This window comes from Corvus hawaiiensis, chromosome 2 (genome assembly GCF_020740725.1).
Source record: "Corvus hawaiiensis isolate bCorHaw1 chromosome 2, bCorHaw1.pri.cur, whole genome shotgun sequence".
Classification (NCBI taxonomy): Eukaryota; Metazoa; Chordata; class Aves; order Passeriformes; family Corvidae; genus Corvus; species Corvus hawaiiensis.
In genome coordinates this window covers 30983019-31001286 of record NC_063214.1, presented here as the reverse complement: position 1 = coordinate 31001286, position 18268 = coordinate 30983019, and the positions used below count along the sequence as shown (strand labels likewise).

The following is an 18268-nucleotide window of genomic DNA, read 5'->3' as shown; positions in this document are numbered from 1 at the left end:
TCACTCTAACCTTGGTAGAGCTCCAAGAATTTTGATTCTGCTTTTATTGTGGTTTGTGTGTTAATCCGTGGATTAGCTGAATTTCTAATGAAAAGTGCTGTGTAAAATCAGCAGCTGTACCACTGTTTTTTTCCCCACATCAGCAATTGTAATTGCTGTGCAAGTAGCAGTGCAGAGTAGGTAGTTACTGCTGCTTGTACCAAGGTAAAAATGTTTTTGCCTTTGTGTTTCTTGCAGTAGAGAGTCTTTTGGCTCTTTATCCTTTCAACTACCACCTTTGAAACCCAGTATTTGCTCTCTAGAAGGGCATTTCTGCTTTTTCTGGAAAGTCTAAGAGTATTTTCTGAGGAACAGTCCAGCCAAATACATTGTCTTAAGTTTGTGTTTTTTCTCAAGTCTGTTGGAGGGTTGCTTCAGGATGTGTAATTGTATGGAGATGTTCCAAATGTAAGAAGAGCTTTAGAAAGCCAGATATCTATACAAGTCATTCAATAAAGATGTATCAGAAGTGACAATGGAAAGTAGTTTGTTGTTGGAACATTTTTTCAAAACTTTGGCTCTCTATTTTCATATTCTTGACCTACTTAAGATACAGTTATGAAGAGTCATAGAGGTAACTTGAATTCTAGTGCACCAGAAACTACTGCAGTAGTGTATTCACTTCTGTAACTTCTTCATAAGTATTCACTGTACCACACTGTCATGTTTTCAAATGAAATGTCCTTGTTTGCACAGTACTCTGACACCTGGTATCCATTACTCAGGCATAAGTGAGGCTTTAGCTGGAGAGTCTTAACTGTATCCCTGGTAATCCTTGGTCTTCTAAACTGTTACCACATCTTTATTTGAAAAGGAGTAAGGATAAAATGATCTCCTCTTTTAAAACAGAATTTGCCTAATCTACCTGAACAAAATTGTTAGTCTATGCATGTGTGTGTTTAGCAATTTTTAAATGTTTTGGGGTGTTCTATCACGGGTCAGCTGCTGTGCTATGGAGAACAGATCAGAATTGCAAGGTGACTTGAAAAGGTGAGGTCAGAAGGTAGGGAGAGGGAAATTAATGCTATGAGCCATTAGTATTGCATCTTCATTTCTAGCAGTGGCTCTTTACAAGTGCATAAAAAGCTCTTTAACTATGCATACAAAAATACTTGTGATTATGTGGATAGAAGCTCTCTTTCTCAGGAGTCTTGTATCAAGAAGAAAACAGTGTGAAACAAATCACCAGAATACATGTGGATTTAAAAGAGTCCAGCTTAAAAGCAGCTGCCTTAGGATATGTCACAGACAAGGTTGGAAGTGTGTTGGTGCATTATGCAAGTCCAGGGAAAAAGAATGTAAGAAGCATCTTCTCAAAAGTGAAAGCTGTATTTCATTTAAGAGTCCCTTGGGCCCCATTCAGAGTAATTGATCTGCCTTCAAACTCCAAGCACACACAGGCTTTGTAGTGAAACACTGACTGCCCTAAGTACATACCCAATTTAATCTATACTGACAGTTACAAAAATTAAATTAAAAAACAGTATATCTGACTGTGAGTGGAATATAACTATCCTGGTAATGATGACATACTGCAAGTCGTGTCCGTCATCAGGCCTTGATTTTTGGAACTGCAGAAGATGGCCCATTAGAGGAAAGTTGTGAAGTAAAGCACAGTGGAGAATGCTTACAACATGCTTGATTGGAGAGCTCAAAGCCAGTGTTTCTTGGAAGTAAAATTGGCAATTGCAGGTGTGATTGCAGTGATTACCTTTTGTTGAAACTCAATCACAGATGTGTAACAAGTTCCAGAAAGACCCTTGATTCTTGAGTTTCTAGTCTCAACTTAGAGAATGTTGAGTGAGATACAAGGTGTGATGAAATCTCCTTTCAGCTCCAGAGCTGATAAGTCTGCATTTCTCAGAAAACGCCTTTGAGGTATTACTTCAGACAACTTCTATTTAATGGCAAAATCACTGTAAACATTTGAGCTGAAAAGCACTTGAAAAAAGAATTTCTGAAGTTGAAAAATGCTGTTTGATAAAATGTTTCTTGAAGGTGGTCATATGCTAAAATGGAGAATAAAAGTGTAGTCTGTTTTTAATAGCAGTGATGATAAAGGACAATTCCCATCGGGATGGATACTTGATTTAACTAAGTTCATGGGTGAACCTATTTCATCTGTGAGTTGAGGATTTTTTTTTTTGTCTTTACATTATTTCATGTTGTGATGAATTAAAACATTACTTCTTGAGAACTGGTCTTCCTTACAGAAGAAATTCCAAGATACTAGATGCAGCTCTAAATTAAATTATTTATTTTCCTTTCCTCCCAGTCCCTCTAAATTGCTAAAGAGCTGCTACTAGAGGTCATAAACTGGAGCAGGTCTGTTCCCCTATCTGTGATATTTACCAGATTTTGAACATGCACAGTCTTTAGCTAGAAATCAAACAAGAATGATTTCAGCACATGATAATTTTTTTCACATCTGCCTGGCATAGTAACCCACATTTTTGTGAGTTACCAGCTGATCTAACTAGTGGATTGTTGCTCCAGAACAGTTGGGATGTTGAAATACTATGGAAACTTTGAGTAGTGCTCAAGCCATAATCTAGCAGTCCCTTCTGCACACCAAGGAGACATTAAAATATTTTGGTGGATCTGACAGGTATTTTACCTAACCAATATTAACAGACAGAACTATATTTAGTGTTTAAGATTGCATTGGGTTGCACTCCCTCCATCCACCCACTATAAAGTATAGAAATATAAAGTCAGAGGGAAGGACTTCTATATCCATCTCCATACTGCCTATGATGCTGTTTGGTGGCACACTCCAAAGGCTTTCACTGCCATTTCTAAAAGATAAGGCAGCAGCCTATCACTATTAGATTTGCACTCCAACACAATCAAGTAAACTCTTTCTAGTGTTAAGGCAGTGTAAATTAACATGCATGAAATGTGTGAAAGTGCGTGCTGGACTTTCTTTGGTGGCTCTTACTAAAGCACAGGAGGTTTGGGTTTATTTCCCCACCAAAGGTGGAAGTGAAAGCCTTTCAGAGTGTGTTATCAACAGTGCCTAGGCAACAGAAAAATGTGGTGGAATACAGCAGTCTTTCCCCTCTTTATTTCTGTGCTTTCAAGGTTTGGGGTGGATGTGTATATCCTGATGCAGTCGTGATTGTCACTAAGTATAGTTTTTGTTTGTTAATTTCCTAGTTTGTATACAGCTTTGCTGTACATCAGTGGATAGCTTCCCCAGTCAGGGAGAAGGGGAACTACATCTTCCTGGGAGTCAGAAGGAGAACTGCACAACTGAAGCTTAATCCTGACTGTCGACCCTTCTGAAGGGTATGAAAGGCTATCACATACCTCAGAAAATGTTCTGTGTGTCTTAACTTCGCAACCCGTTGAAAAGCTATGAAGGGCAGTACATCAGACACAATCTTCCATGTCTGACAGTGAAGACATCATAGGAGTTCTCTGCTCTTGACAGGTTAAGAAACTTATCACTTCTTTTCTAACATACCTTGAATTTTCACAAGAACATCTGGAAGTCTGAGTATGGCTAGGCATGGTAGCAATGGGATCTGTGCCATATTTTTCCTCCTCTAGGGTTTCTTAACCTTGCAGAAGGGTGACATGGGCAAATGTAGCAAATGATGTATTACCTGTCAGTTTTAAAAACTCTGGAATGAAATGCATTTTTACAACATGTGGTAAAGTTACAAGCTCAGAGTTGTCAGAGGCTCTTCTCCAAAAGGACCACTGGGGACCACTCCAAAAGTAGTGCTAGGGACATGGAAAAGGTATGACATGGTTCACACAGAGCTGGGGTTTACACAGGCATCAAGTTACCTGAAATATGAAGTGTGTTTAGTTTATGTCATAGTTTGCATAAGTAATCTAAGAATCTTAACATGCTCTTTGTGGTAGTAGAACTTTAAAAAGTATATCCAGTAGGAGCAAAATACGACATTGCTGACAAAGTCATGTTAGTTTGCAGACTAGTGGAAGTCAAAGATCAATCTCTTTCAGGTTTAACTTTGTGTTTAAGTACAAAATCTGTTTTCAGGCTTCTACATACCTTATACCACATTAAGGGCAGCAGAGCTAGAACATCTTTAATTCCTTTATTCTGGCTGAAAACCACACCAGTCAGTGGTGTGTTACTGCATTTGGGAGGTTGGTTGGTCTGTTTGGTTTGGTTTTTTCTTTCTTTGTTTTGGTTTTTTTACGACTGACCGACCCTAAAAGCAGGAGAGAGCTCAACAAGGTGCTGGTCATTATACTGCAGGTTCTTCCTGACAGCAATAACAGCTTTGCGTAAACTGGCTAGAAGTTTGCTTTATAGGCAGTTTGGAGTATATAGGCTTAGGTGTCTGTGTCAACAACATAAAGGTTCACTAGAACTGAGATCTGAAGTGCTTCCTCTCCAGCTCTAGGAAGGCAGAGGTTTTTTGTACTCATGCCATAGTGTGAAGTAGTTTTAGCTTACAAATATTTGCTATGTTATTTATAAAGGAGCTGTAAATTGAATAAATAAACAAGGTAACTGGAAAATAAGTCACTGAGAAGCCTCTATGAACTAAAATTTCCAGCCAGGAGGGGGGATCATAGCAGTAGGGCTGTATTTGCAGCTGCCAGTTATATGGTGACTGTAATTTTGATTTGTTAAAGGTAATGAGAGAGCTTGCAGGAGCAGGGAAACAGTCACAGTCTAAGACTTGTTTGCTTTCACATTTATGTGATGAATGATATGTAGACATGTGATGCCAGTACGTGCACACTAAATGTGTATGTGTGTGTTTGCATATCACAAGTGATTTAGGTGTGGGAACCCAAAGGGGGACAAGCAAATTCTCACATGGTATTGACCAGCTCAAAATACAAATTTAATATGCTATGACTGAAGGCCTCCCTAACAGCAGCTACAACATATTTAGATTAAACATCCATGCAGGTGTAATGGTACTTCAGAAATTCAATTTTTAATCTAGCTTCACTGTTTAAAAATCAAATACTGTGAAGTGAAGAAGCTTGATTAAAATAAGACAGGTAGAATGTTCCCAAGAGACGGGCAGCCCTCTTGGAGGACTACACCACAGGGATACCAACTATTAAAAATATCGCCCCCAACCCAAAAAAACATACACATCCCAAGCCAAACATAGAAAAGTTGACACTTAAGAAGTGAGGGCCAGATTTGCTAAGTACTGAGCATTACAAATTAAATCTGAAAGTCCATATTTCAATAAAAATTCAATTTCAGTTAAAATTCAGTTTTGGTTTTCCAAAAGACTCGTGGTTACAACTCAAGAGGGGGTTCAGTTCCAACAAATACCAATGGATGCAGCTGGGCAAAAGCTTCAGTGTTAGTTTAATGTATTGAAGGATGGGCTTTGGATTACCTATTGTGCAAAAAAGAGATTTCTAATGTATTTTATAGATAGCACCTCAGTGCCTAGTAGTAGCAGCCTAAAACATTTTTATTTCCTTCACGTTTTTCAAGTTCTTGTTGAACTGAAATCCCTTAACTGTTTCTTTTGTTTGAAAGCTATGCTTATCTTGAGTATTTTCTATGCACTACAAACACTACTTTGGTCTTCAACACACTTCCACGTCAGGCACATGCAGAATAGGAATGCTAAAAAAGTAATTTGAATTAAGCCAATCTAAATCCTTGTAAGTTTTAAGTTGCTTCATCCTGCCACAGCTCTTTAAGGTTTTGTTCTGCCTGAGGCTTGCTTTTCTTCAAGGAAAAAAAACCCAACAAAATCCAATTGTCTTCTAGCATTTGCTATTTTATCACTTAAAAGAAGTTTAACTGAAAGGGAAACATGACCTGTTTCCACAGTAACAGTTGTTCCCACATAAAATATCATAGAGATAGGAATCCTTAGGCATTCAAGGGTAACTGCTGTGGGCAGGCTGCAAGTCTGCAGGGTATAAATAATAGATGCTGCTAAGAACTTACTCTGTATTGGTACTTCATTGTTTCCACCCTTGCTGAGCTTAACTAGACTTTTGAAATCTAGTGAAGATATTAAGGTGAAAGCAGACCATTTTCTGACCTAGTTAATGTATTCTTTTTCCTTAAAGGTAAGCACTGAGAGTTTCAACTGTCGAGAGAGTGCTAGTGGAAAAGCTTGGCTCTATTACAGACAGTTGAGAACCTTTAACTAATACTTGTGCTAGGGCGAGGTGGCAGCACTTGTGTTGCCTCTCAAGCAGTAGGAAACATAAAAATATACTGACTGGTAATCTCTCTTGAGTCAGTCTCCTCCAGAGGAGTGCCTTACAAGAGGCTGTGATTCATTGTGGTGCTTTAACCTGTTCTGCTTGGGTAAAGATAGTCAACTTCATTGTAGAGCAGAAACTAAGCAAGGTCCCCATAGCCTTTTATACAATAGAAACAGAAGTAAGAGTACTCACCCAAGAAATGTGAGATCAGTTCTTTCTAAGAAGGTTCAAATACATATTTCTCTGCTTTTAAGAGTAATTTTATCCACTGAACCGAAGCATCCAAGCACTGAAGCAGAGTTGAAAATTGATTGAGCCAGAAGAAAAACAGTAATTATCTTTTGTGTTCCCCCCACTTAATTGCCATCTTGTTGCTAGTTCCCTTTATTGTGGAATTTGCTTACTATTTTACAAGTTTTAAGTTGAAACATTTTAAGGTAACATTTGTTTTTGGCAGTAAGAAGACTCAAGTGTTAGTTACTGCCTGTCAGGTAAGGTATGCTGATTTAGTGCCATGCTATCATGTAACATACTCTGATTTTAGTACTTGTTTTAGAAATTGGTTTTAAGAAGACGTTTTCTAAGGAAATAAATCTCCTGTAGAAGGGTTTTTTTGGGGAGAGGATTTAAGAAGTGATAACGAGATTTTTTTGACTTGTTCTTTGCCAAAATCGTAAAATCCTAATGCCCTCAAATATCCCTATCCTAGATCCATATCAAGATCTTTCAGTAGGCAGTGCTTGATATCCTGTAACACACTGTTCTGGTGAGGGTTTCTGCCTCAACAACACCCTTGTGTAGAATTCTCTGGACTCACATAAAGCAAAGTGTAGACTGAAAAGTCCCCTTTCTCCTCTCCATCTGATGAGGACTGAAGTTCATGAGTGAAAACACTCATGCTCTCACTCTCTAGATGCACAGTCACAGATGTCTCAAGTACCAGTGTGGGCTCTGCTCAGCTGCTGTCCATGGCTGGATCAGGAGCTCTCTTAACTCCCCGTGCTGGGGTTCTACTCACTGCCTGGTTCAGCTTGATTCTCACTGGCAAACAAACAGATGCACACGTTTGTCTTGGGTATCTCCACACTTGCAGACCCATTGAATATCAGCACAAACCCTCTGTCCATGCCTGGATCCTGGGCCTCCCACTTGCTGCTCAGTCAGTTTGCCAGAAAACTAAGTACACTGGGATCTTCCACACCCACTGCTGCTTTTGGGGATAACACATAGGTGGTGCCCAGGCATGTGGGTCCTGTGACCTGGAGTCCCATTGCAGCTGAGGTGCTGGGATCTTCACTTAATTTCACTCCAGTCCCTCTACTAGCTGGCGTCCAGGTACATGGGCCCTGTAGGCTGTGATCCTGCCCCAGTGGCTGATGCTGGGACCCTCACCTGGTCCAGTTGCAGGGGCCCTTCCGTCCAAGGCCTGACAGCAGTTGCTGGCCCCAAATTCACGTTTTATGGGACCTGATTTCATGGCCCTTCCAGCTACTGATGCTGAGACATCTACCCACCCACTCTAGCTGCTGGCCCTACAGACACAAGGGGTTCTCCTGAGGTCTGGTCCAATTCCTGGCCCAAAGTGAGTTGTGCTGGGTTGCTAGCACGTAATCCTTAGAGTGCTCTGGTGGGATAGAGAGAGTGGTTACACGGTAAAATAGTTAAGGTAAGATTTGTTACTCAGATTCGCACAGTTGTACTTGTCCCTGTCATCAGTTACAAAGTCCAGGCTGGCTCTCTTGCCTGTAGTTTCCTAATGACCTATTAATTAGTGACTGGAACTTTTTCTTTGTGATTGTTTCTCTTATCCCTTGTCTATCAGGTTTGTGTAGCTGTGTGTTTTATTCATTACTTTCCTGTTATTTGTATCTGCCTTTGAGCTGGAAAGGTCCTTGATCTGTTAACCGTAATGAAACAGGAGGTCTTGTGTTCCACATACCCTTACAGTGATAATTTTACAAATCAGTTGGGGTTTTTTGCAGTAAAATATGTCAGGGGGTAAAATGCATCTCTTTTCAAGATGCTTTCTTTTATCTTTTTAGGGTTCTTTTTTTTAATAGCTGGCTCCTGTTTATTACCTCTCACTTTCAGCAGTCATGTTCAAAACTTTCAGTGAAGGATACTTTTTTCAAATATTCTTGGCAATGTACAAATGTAATACAACCTGGCATGATGGAAGTAATAGTCTTCCTTGAGGACCCCAGATTGCTGTATTAGAAGTGTGGATTCTTTGGCATAGGAGACAGTGTTCATGGGCCTGTTGATACAACTGATAGGCTGTATGGATTTACAAAGCAGAGGCAGCGTGGATGCCCAGACAAACAGGAAGGATAAAAAAAATATCAAACAATTGGGTTTTTTTACCGGGTTAGCCATTCACATTGTGAATTGACTGTAGCTTTTTGCTGTATGTAATCTGTTTTCTTCTACAGAGCTCTGTGAAAAGGATCTTTTTGGCTTTCTTCAAATTTTCCTTCATTAGTTCTGAGATGATTTATACTTGTAAAGCGGTAGATTAAAAAAGTATTCCTGAGATCTTGCTTGTTTGAGTGATCCTTATCCAAGTGTTTCAAATCCTTGTCATAGGTGTGTAACAAAACTGGTTTCATTTTTATCTTATTGCAAAAGGCCATTTTCAGAAGGAGTTACTAGAAACTTAGAGTTGCTGCCCAAATGCTCATTTGACTTCTATCACTTTGTTGAGCTAAGCAGCCAACCCACTGCCAAACCATCAGTGCTTCGTCTTTTCACTAGGTGGCTGCTTGTTTTGAGCAGTTCTTACATGAACAACTTTGCTCCGTTGTCTCTCCCAGTGGAAATGTATTATAGCACACAGCCCTATGAGGTTATGGGGATCTTAATGACTTAATGGTTTACTGACTTCATAGCTGAGTGGCTTACTACCTGATAAAATAAGGGAAGTACAGCATTCTTTTGCTGTCAGGGTATGATTAAGTAACTCATTAAATATGCCAGTCACTTCAGTCTGAATGTGTTTTGAATTCATTTAGGACAAGCATAGACTACAGGAATAACTAAGGTTTTGAAAGTAAAGCTGAAAACTGATTTATCAGTTTTGACGTTTGATAAAGTGACATTTCTTTGTTTAATATGTTGTGCTGGGCATGGACATTCACTCAGGACAAAGCAGTTATTTCTAATTTTTATTATGACCCTGCTATGTCATTTATTTTTGCAGACAGTCATAGATGCCCATATCTTCCCAGCTCTTATAAACATTTTGCAAACGGCTGAGTTTCGGACAAGGAAGGAAGCTGCTTGGGCAATCACAAATGCGACATCGGGAGGCTCTGCCGAACAGATCAAGTATGAAATAGTTTAAATCTTTCAATGCAATTGACTGAGTTAGTGTTTGTGCAAGAAAACAAACTGTCAGCCTAGAAACTGCAAAACCTTTCAGTATGCTTTCAGTGTTGTATCCAGAGAGACCATGTCCTTGTTATGAATGAGCCTTTCATCCCTCCAGGGAGAAGTCACAAAAGTATTCAGCTGTAATACTTATTTAAATAATTGAACCATTTGTCTTATATGAAAAAACTAAATGCAACTTTTAAATTAACTTCTGAGTGGTGTAGAGTGTAACAGTGCAGTAATAGTCTGGAGAGGAAGCCCCTTGGACAGTGGCATGACATGCATTGTTTCTCCTGTTTAGCTTATACCAGTACATTATGCTTCTATGCAGTTTTGTATAAAGAAAAATTACTTTGTAAGCATGTTAATATAATTGCTCTTTATAGAAAATATGTATAAGTTACCATTATAGAAATATAAATTATGGTACAAAAAATAAATTAGTACTTCATAGCTATATAGAGAGAGTGAGACAGAGAAAGGCTTTTAAAGTTATTGTCATCGTTTCAGCAGAATTGACTAGATAGAAATAGATGTGTGTAATTTCTCTAGTTTTTCCAGTCAAATTGATATTTTATCTGATTGTTTTGATGCTTAGACCTTCATGCTAAGTACTTAAATGGCTACACCAATTATAATTTTGCAGACAATTTACTGGGTTCCATGTGATATTTTTCAGGTATTTAGTAGAACTGGGGTGCATCAAACCACTCTGCGACCTCCTTACAGTAATGGACTCAAAGATTGTGCAAGTAGCACTGAATGGGCTGGAGAACATCCTGAGGCTTGGAGAGCAGGAATCCAAACGCAGTGGCACTGGCATTAATCCTTACTGCGCTCTTATTGAAGAAGCGTATGGTAGGAGCAAAACACCTGGGGGACTCAGGGGATACAGCAATGGTCACAAACCCACTGGAATCTCAGTAGGCCCAGTTATCACTGTGACTGAAAATAACCTGTTCTTTGATAAATCTCCAGTGTAATCCATCTTCTCCATTATCTTTGTCTGTGTATAGATTGGAGACAGAATGTGCAGATCTTCTTTTCTTGATTGATACAGAGTAAAAGGTGTTAACAAGAAAACCACTACAATTCCCAATAGTAGAGATTTACTAGAATGGCTAACACTTGGATTATAGCATCATTCCTTGCTGTATTATTTTTCTTTGTATCTGACTACAAGGCTTGAGTTTGCCCATTTGCTTAATGCCTGCCCAAAAACTGGTTGCCTGAGTTTAACTGCATTGTATACATATATACTATACAGGTTAGGAAATGGAGTCTCCATCCTTGGCAGTTTGGAATACTTGTTCAGACGCATCAGATCTAATCTGGTGTTGGTTAGTACTGCTGGGCTGGGCTGGGCTGGGCTGGGCTGGGCTGCAGGTTGGACTAGATGATTATCAGAAGTCTATTTCAGCTTACACTTAGGTGATTCTGTAGTCACAGTCTTCATAAAGAAAGCACTGTGAACACACTTTTAGGAAACACAGTCCTGAAAGTCTCCTCAGAAAAAGTCTTGGAGTTTGAGGCCTTGTTCTTTACCCATTCAAGCTTGTTGATTTAATTTTTGAGTGAAAGGGTAGAGGCAGACAAAGTGCGAAGGACATAACACAGTTACAGAGATCTCTGTAGTTCAAACTGGAGGGTACAAGTTGGATACAGGTCTCCATAGAGGGGCCTGTTCTTTCTGAAGGTGGGGAGAATCATGGAACAGACTGGAAATTACTGTGGTAATGTCCTTTTGCTGAGCTGTAACTTCTATGTACTACTTTTCTCTGCAGGCCTAGACAAGATCGAATTCCTGCAGAGCCATGAGAATCAAGAGATTTATCAGAAGGCCTTTGATCTGATTGAGCACTACTTTGGAACAGAGGATGAAGACAGCAGCATTGCCCCACAAGTGGATATCAACCAGCAACAGTACATCTTCCAGCAGTGTGAGGCTCCCATGGAAGGCTTCCAGCTTTGAGGTGCCCCTGTGCTGTGTGCTCCTCTACCTAGCCAATCCTGTTGTCGAGCCACAAGCCACCCGTGGAGTGATTCTCTCAATGTTTTCCATAACCTTGTTTGCGCTCATTCGCTTGCCTTGTGCACATGCTCTTACATACGTCTGGAAAACTTTTGGCTCTCCGTGGCAGGATGTCCCCTCCTTGGCAAGGGGTCACCAGAATCACCCTTCTCCTCTAGATTCTGAATCTCTCCACTATCATCTTTGTGGAGTTGAGGCACCTTTCTATACTTTGAGAAATTCCCTGTTCCTATTACGGGAAAGTAATCCCTCCTCCACTTGGCCCCTCACTCCTGACATCCAAGAGAAGGCTGCCTTTCTCTTGTATTTGCTGCAGAGTGTGCCTGCAGTCCAGGGAGACATTCAGCCTTTGTGAGAACGTAGCTGAATTCATCCCCCATGGTTGCCTCTTTGGATGGCTGCGAGAGATGCGTTAAACCTTCACACGCGATGTATCTACCTTGCTGTATGTGCCAGCTGGGGTTATTGGCATGAGGAACACGTTACAAACAATGGAGTAAGTTCTCTATCCCCTGCAACAACAGGCTGCAACGGACATGTTTTGTGGTTCTTAGGAATACTGAACACATCTGGCCCCATCCCGTCTCAACACTGAGCTCCCAAGTTGGATTGCAGACCACTGTGGAGATTTGTATACCCTCCTAGTTTTTTCTCTCCATCCACAAAAAAAGAACCTGTGAATAGGTCACTCTTAACACCTCCCCAGAAATGACTTTCCAAAACAGCTTCTAGAATGGAGAAACTGCCCCCACTTCTGCTTGCCAGCACAGTATGATCCAGCTGGACCTTCCTTAAAAATCAAGCCCTTTCTGGCTCCATGCTCCACAGTCTGGTCCCTGGTATTCTAGTTATGGCTGAAAAGTTCCTGTCTGCCTCTTTACATTTTTACACAGCTTGACTTGAACAAATTTGTCTTCTGAAAAGTTAACTTCTGAATACAGAAATCTTAATTTGTAAAACTTAGCACAAGGAGCGTTAGGTCTCCTTTTCATTTTCACGAGACAAGAGCTTCCTCTCCAGCTCACCTGATGGAATATAGTCCTCCTGGTCAAGGCCCTTATTTAACAACTCAAGTGACACTACATTCGCAGGATAGTACTATTACATCTGGATCCACCTGGCCTCTCATTTCACTTTTCCCTTCTGCTGTTTATGAGACTTCAGGTGAATTAGCATGGAACGCATGGTTCCTCCAGGTGACATCTGTAAGACGTCGCTGACTGCATGGCAGCTGCTGCGCGCAGCTGGAGACTGCCCTTCTACTAGCAGCATGTTCTTGGCTCCGCAACCTGCTTGGATCACAGACTTCTGATGCAAAGGCCAGCCACTCCTCATTGAGTTCAGCTGACATTGACACCAAACTCTTCACACAACTGGGGAGATGCCACGTGATTGAAAGTGGTAGTTCCATTTCAGAGAATGCAATGGATTCCCTAGGCCGTCCGCTCCCTCCTGCATCGGGCTATGTTCTTTCAAGCCATTTTGGATGCTTGGAACACACATTTGTCCAGTGTAAACATTTCAAAATTGCCACTGGCAACTGCAGCGTCATGTACCTGTGGTAAATGTTTGTGGCAGAACTGTTGTCAAGATCCTCATGACTCCTCTCAGTGATAAGCCACTGCAAAAGCAAAACCAGCCCATTGGATACAGAGTTATAAAACACATAAGTCACTTGTCATACTGCTGAAAGAAGCTAGGTAAAGGCCTGAACATCAGCTCTGTGTGACCATTATTTAAATAAAGTCTTCTGTTCTGTCTCTGCTTCAGGATGGAGACTCTGACCTGTGTGGCCACTGCAGAAGCCACCTGCTGCCTCCCTAGCTAAGCCAGTTGGCCTCCACTTTCCCTCTCTCAGTTATTTTCTCTAGTGCTGCTTTGTGCTGAAGGAACATTTAGTTTACTGCACTTGATCTGTAAATGGACTTCAATTCTTTGTAATTTTAGGGGTTAAATTTGGTGGTTAATTTAAAAAAGCAAAAAAACCCCTCAATGTTGCCTTTACATCACATATAAATAACTGTGTTTCTCTTTTCTTGAAGGGTGATAGAAGCACTGATGAGTAGCAAAATCTTGTTTTAGCTTTTGGATTTTTTTGTGCTGGATTTTTTTACGTGTAAATTTCCAATAACATGTCATTTCTATAAGATTTGTTTAAAACCATGTACCTCTTATTGGATGGTATAAAAATGCTACATATTTTGTAAACAAATCTGAGCAAAGTGTGTGTGCATATATTCTGTATATTCATATATGTATATTCTGTGTATATATACACTAGTGTGTATATATACATATATACACACACACACATATATATACACACATGCATAAAGTGTGTGTATATATATACATACCTATATATCTATATATATAAGTGTTTTCTCTTCCAGGCTAGTGAAAACAATGTGGTGCATTGGCGTTTCCCTCCCCTGCCCCTCAAGAAAGTAATGACAATTGCCTCTAAATGAGTGAATTAAAAAAGAGTCCATTTAAGCTGACTGGTGTGCCTTCCTGTGTAAGGAGCCTGGCCAGTATATGTTACTTTTGCCGTGGATATGTGAATTCAGAGCAGATAAGTATAAACCTTTAAACTTGGTATGTTTGTTTGAAGTGACAGGCCTGGTTGACACAGGTAATATTGTTGTCATAAGTACTTAGACTGTGTAAGGCATTTGACTGGTACTGCATAATATTTTGAGTGAAAACCACACCAATACAAGAATCAACATGGCACACATTAAACGGATTAAAATGTGGCTAACTCATAGGTCTCAATGTAATTTTAAATGGTGCTTAACTGAGTGTATTTTCATCAGGATCTTCCAGCAACCAGTTCTTGGTGTTGCTTTACTTAGCTTTATTAATAGGTTGAAAAGAAACAATATCTCTTTCTAACAAAGGCTGCAAATTAAATGGGTACAGAAGGGAGATTAGACTTGTGATTTATGAAAGGAAAAGCTCACTTATACAGACTGATCAGAATTACTTGGTAAGCCAAGGGCAAGTAAACTACTTGGATTTTAACAGAGCCAAACATGTAGTGTAACGTTACCCATGTAATAAATAACATTCAGGCCACAGATGAAGGACTCTCTTGGAGGAAAAGTGCCACTGAAAGTATGAGGATCATTATACCATATTGCTTGAACACTGCTTCCTAACACAGTTCTGGGTGGCTGTGTCCCCTGCTAGGAACACTGAAACCAGTATTCTCTGCTCTCCTGAAGGATGTGCTCAGACAGGGACCATCTCAGAGAACACCTCTAGCTGCCACTTGTGTGAAGGTCACGCTGTTTTGAATGACCTATTGTTGGTTTGTGTCTAAACAGGAGGTGGCGTGGTCTCATGTAGAGGGTCGTTGAGGGAGCTCTTGGAGTTCCTGGGTTCTTCTCTTAGCTCTGTGAGACAGCATGTAATGCTAGAAAAGTGTTCTCATATTTTCTTCAAAATTGAAATCCTCTCATTGGTTTCTGTCTGCTTGTGGAGACACAATCTAAGCACCTTCCAAAAGCCCCACAGGCTGGTAATGAGAATTTATTCAATGCTTTTTGAAACATCAGTAATGAGGTAGAAGCACTGTACTGAGGTTTTAACAATGTCTGTTTTAAATGGGGTGTTGGAGAAAGGAAGATGCAGGACTGCCTGGGGTTGCTATCTAGCAGTCCAGCACACAGATCTGTAATGCCATTAAAGTTGTGGTTTTGTTGGGGCAGCAGACAGGAGCCATCGTTCTTTCTGTTGCTGAATTTCCCAGTGGAACATGGCAGGCAGGGTCAGTGTCTTGGATACAGTGTCTTGGATACAAAGGATGATGGAGCAGGTTATCGAAAGCTCAGTAACTAAGCCAGGACCAGCACCTGGGGGCTCCTTGGAAGACACCACGCAATCATTTGAGGCAACTGCTGCCTAGAGACTTCAGCCTGTTCTTAAATTCCTGTGTTTGTTCCTTGATGCCAACCAAATACAGGTGGTTGAAGGCCCTTTGCCTAATGTTAAAAGAAGGGAGGAAGGCAATGGCCCTGGACCTACGTGTTCTTGTACCTGCTTTTTTTTTTTTTTTTTTGCTGTCAGCACCAAGGCTATTGAAGAACTAGATTGCCCAATGTCATCCTACATGTGACAGTGCTCCTGGCAATACACTTCTCTGCTTCCCTGGGGACTTCCAGAACAGCTGTCTTACCTCTGTGCACTTCGATCTCTATGCCAGCTTAACATAAATCCTCATCTCTTCCAGTATGATTGTTTTTTGCTTCTGGAAATTGGCACAACACACCATTAGTACTCTCCCACGCCAATTTTAGACATGAAGGTCTTTCTTCAGTTGCCTGAGTCTTAGTAGAGAAGTAAGCAAGACCTCTTTGTGTACTGCTATAGCTGTGTCCATAGGGCTCCTGCATGTTCCACCGAGGCAGTGTTGAAGTTGTCAGGTGATTATTGCATTAGAAAGTTTCAGTTGCCTTTGGACCAGGTTCAGTAATAAGGCACATGGTATAGGATTGATAAATTGGACTGTTCTGGATAAATGGGAATGGTGTTACAGACCAAGCCAAAGGGGAAAAAGAAAATGAGATACCATTCAAGGGCTTAGGATGTTCCTTCCATCATGCACTGTTGAAAGGCTTTGGGCTGAAGCTGTGAGCTGTCAGTGATCTGAGGGGTGTTAAGTTCTCTGGTCAGCTGGACTGGCTGCTTTGGCTGGAAATGTGTGCTGGTTTTGTAACCACTGTCTGTGTTTAGAAGTGCTTCTTGGAAGCCCTCACACCAGGAAAGAGGTGGTTCCTTTCATTGCCTCTCTGAGAAAGATTTACATTATTTTTTAGTACCCAGCTACTTGGAAAGAAAATACTGCAGTGGTTGGGAGCAAGCTGGAGACCACACAAAGCTCCTTGGGCTTTTGTTTGAGACTTGAGCCTACACAGAAGCTGAAAGAAAACACAAAGTTGGGCAGTGATGCAGAGTCTTTATGGCAGATACTGAAATGGTGGAGATACCAGGGTGACAGAAAGATACGTGGAGCTTTTGTCAAACCACTGGACCAGACTTCAGTTTTTGAGTAAATGGCATAAAGCTTATAGAAATTCAAGTAAAACGAAAAACTGGTGACTGTTGCTGCTCTGAAGTGTTGCTTTCTAAATGGTATTTTGCATATTTTTATTTGAAGTACTTTACCAGCTGGATGAGTCCAAATAGTTTTATTTCCAAAAGTAGAAGAGGTACTTGCCAGTTCTGTTCACAGAGTGCACTCAGAGGTGTGTATTGAAGGGGTAATATTTTTGAGATGCACAGTTGTAAGCTTTGCCATCACCAAGCATAAATCAAGTTTTTCTTCATAGAAAGCTGAAATGCTGTCTGAAATGCACGTTCTCTTTTTTGGTGTCATTTAGTACATACGTGACCACAGGCATGTAATCTGGCAAGATTTTGTTTTGGTTCCCACCTGTGTGCCTACTGGTGTGGCAAAGAACCAGAATTGTCATGGAAAATCTGTTCACATACCTGCAGTGAAATTAAACATGGCTTGGATTCAGTGCTCATTAAGTGGACAAACCTGTGGAATCCTGCTCTGCTTGATTGACAGTGTACTTACGATAATTTCCACCCAGAGAATCTGATGACAGGTCATTGTATCACCTAAAGGTTGCAAGTTCTGTGGTGGAATTGACTACACAGCTTGTCTGATGGGTTACAGCTCATTGTGGTACTCAGAAATGCAATTCATAGATGGACTGCAGCAGTTAGTGAAGATTTACCCTGCATTTTTGTAGGGCTTTTGATTATTCAGCAATACTGCTAATTTTTAGGCGTACAATAAAAATAATCCCCCTCCCACTATGAGAAAGTTCACAAGATAATTCTGGCAAACTGATATGTCTCTTCTGGTTTTGGAGTCCCCAGGGCCAGTCAGCAGGGCAGTGCTGGGCAGGAACATAGTTTTGAGCAGTGCTGACACTTCCAATCTACATTTCCTTCCAAATGAACTGAAAGGAAGAAGGAAAATACTTTCCCTGGTTGCTGCAGGCTGTTCAACATGAATAGTGTGTGACTGGGCTCAATGCCAGAAATAGCACTCTTGAGGCAGGTGATCTCTAGGTGGGCCTAGCATCGTGAAAGCACATTTAAACCATTTAAAAGAGCAAAATATGTATAAATCTAAATGAGATTTGTAAAGAAAGAACTTAGTAGCAGAGAGCAGGAACTGACTGACTTTCTGATACTAACGTGCCTCTAAATAGTAAATCTGACAGTACAAGTTGAAGCTGTTGCTCAATATTCCTCAAAATAGTCATCTCTGTTCCCTTAGCTTGGATGTTCTCTCATCTCACTGCCAGCTCTGGTGGGACCACTCTTAGGGTGTCAGCTGCACCACTGTGGTTCTCTGGAATGCTATTTCACTCTTCCTCTCGTTTTATTGAAGGCAGGCAGTTCTTCACAGAAAGTTATCCTCACTTAAACAAATAGAGTCAGAATAATAGGACCTACAATAGGGAAGCGGGCTTTTTAATAACTTAGGATCATTTTGCTGATGTTATTGTTTGACTTGCATTAACTCTTGGTTCAAGGGCTCCCTTAATAATTGTTCTGTTTTGCACAAAGAAGAACATGTGGATTATTTGAAGTAGCCAGTACCAGTACAGAATA

At 40.6% G+C, this 18268-nt stretch overlaps 1 protein-coding gene across 1 annotated transcript in view; it reads left to right on the top strand.

Moving 5' to 3' along the window:
- The window catches only part of KPNA1 (karyopherin subunit alpha 1), a 54499-nt gene extending 37323 nt beyond the window's left edge, over window positions 1–17176 (top strand). Inside the window, exons 12-14 of the mRNA XM_048294067.1 lie at window positions 9422–9549; window positions 10274–10452; window positions 11379–17176. Of these exons, the coding sequence (XP_048150024.1) occupies window positions 9422–9549; window positions 10274–10452; window positions 11379–11566 (495 nt within the window). The 3' untranslated portion in view covers window positions 11567–17176. The remainder of the gene's footprint in view (window positions 1–9421; window positions 9550–10273; window positions 10453–11378) is intronic.
- Window positions 17177–18268: the final 1092 nt, after the last annotated feature.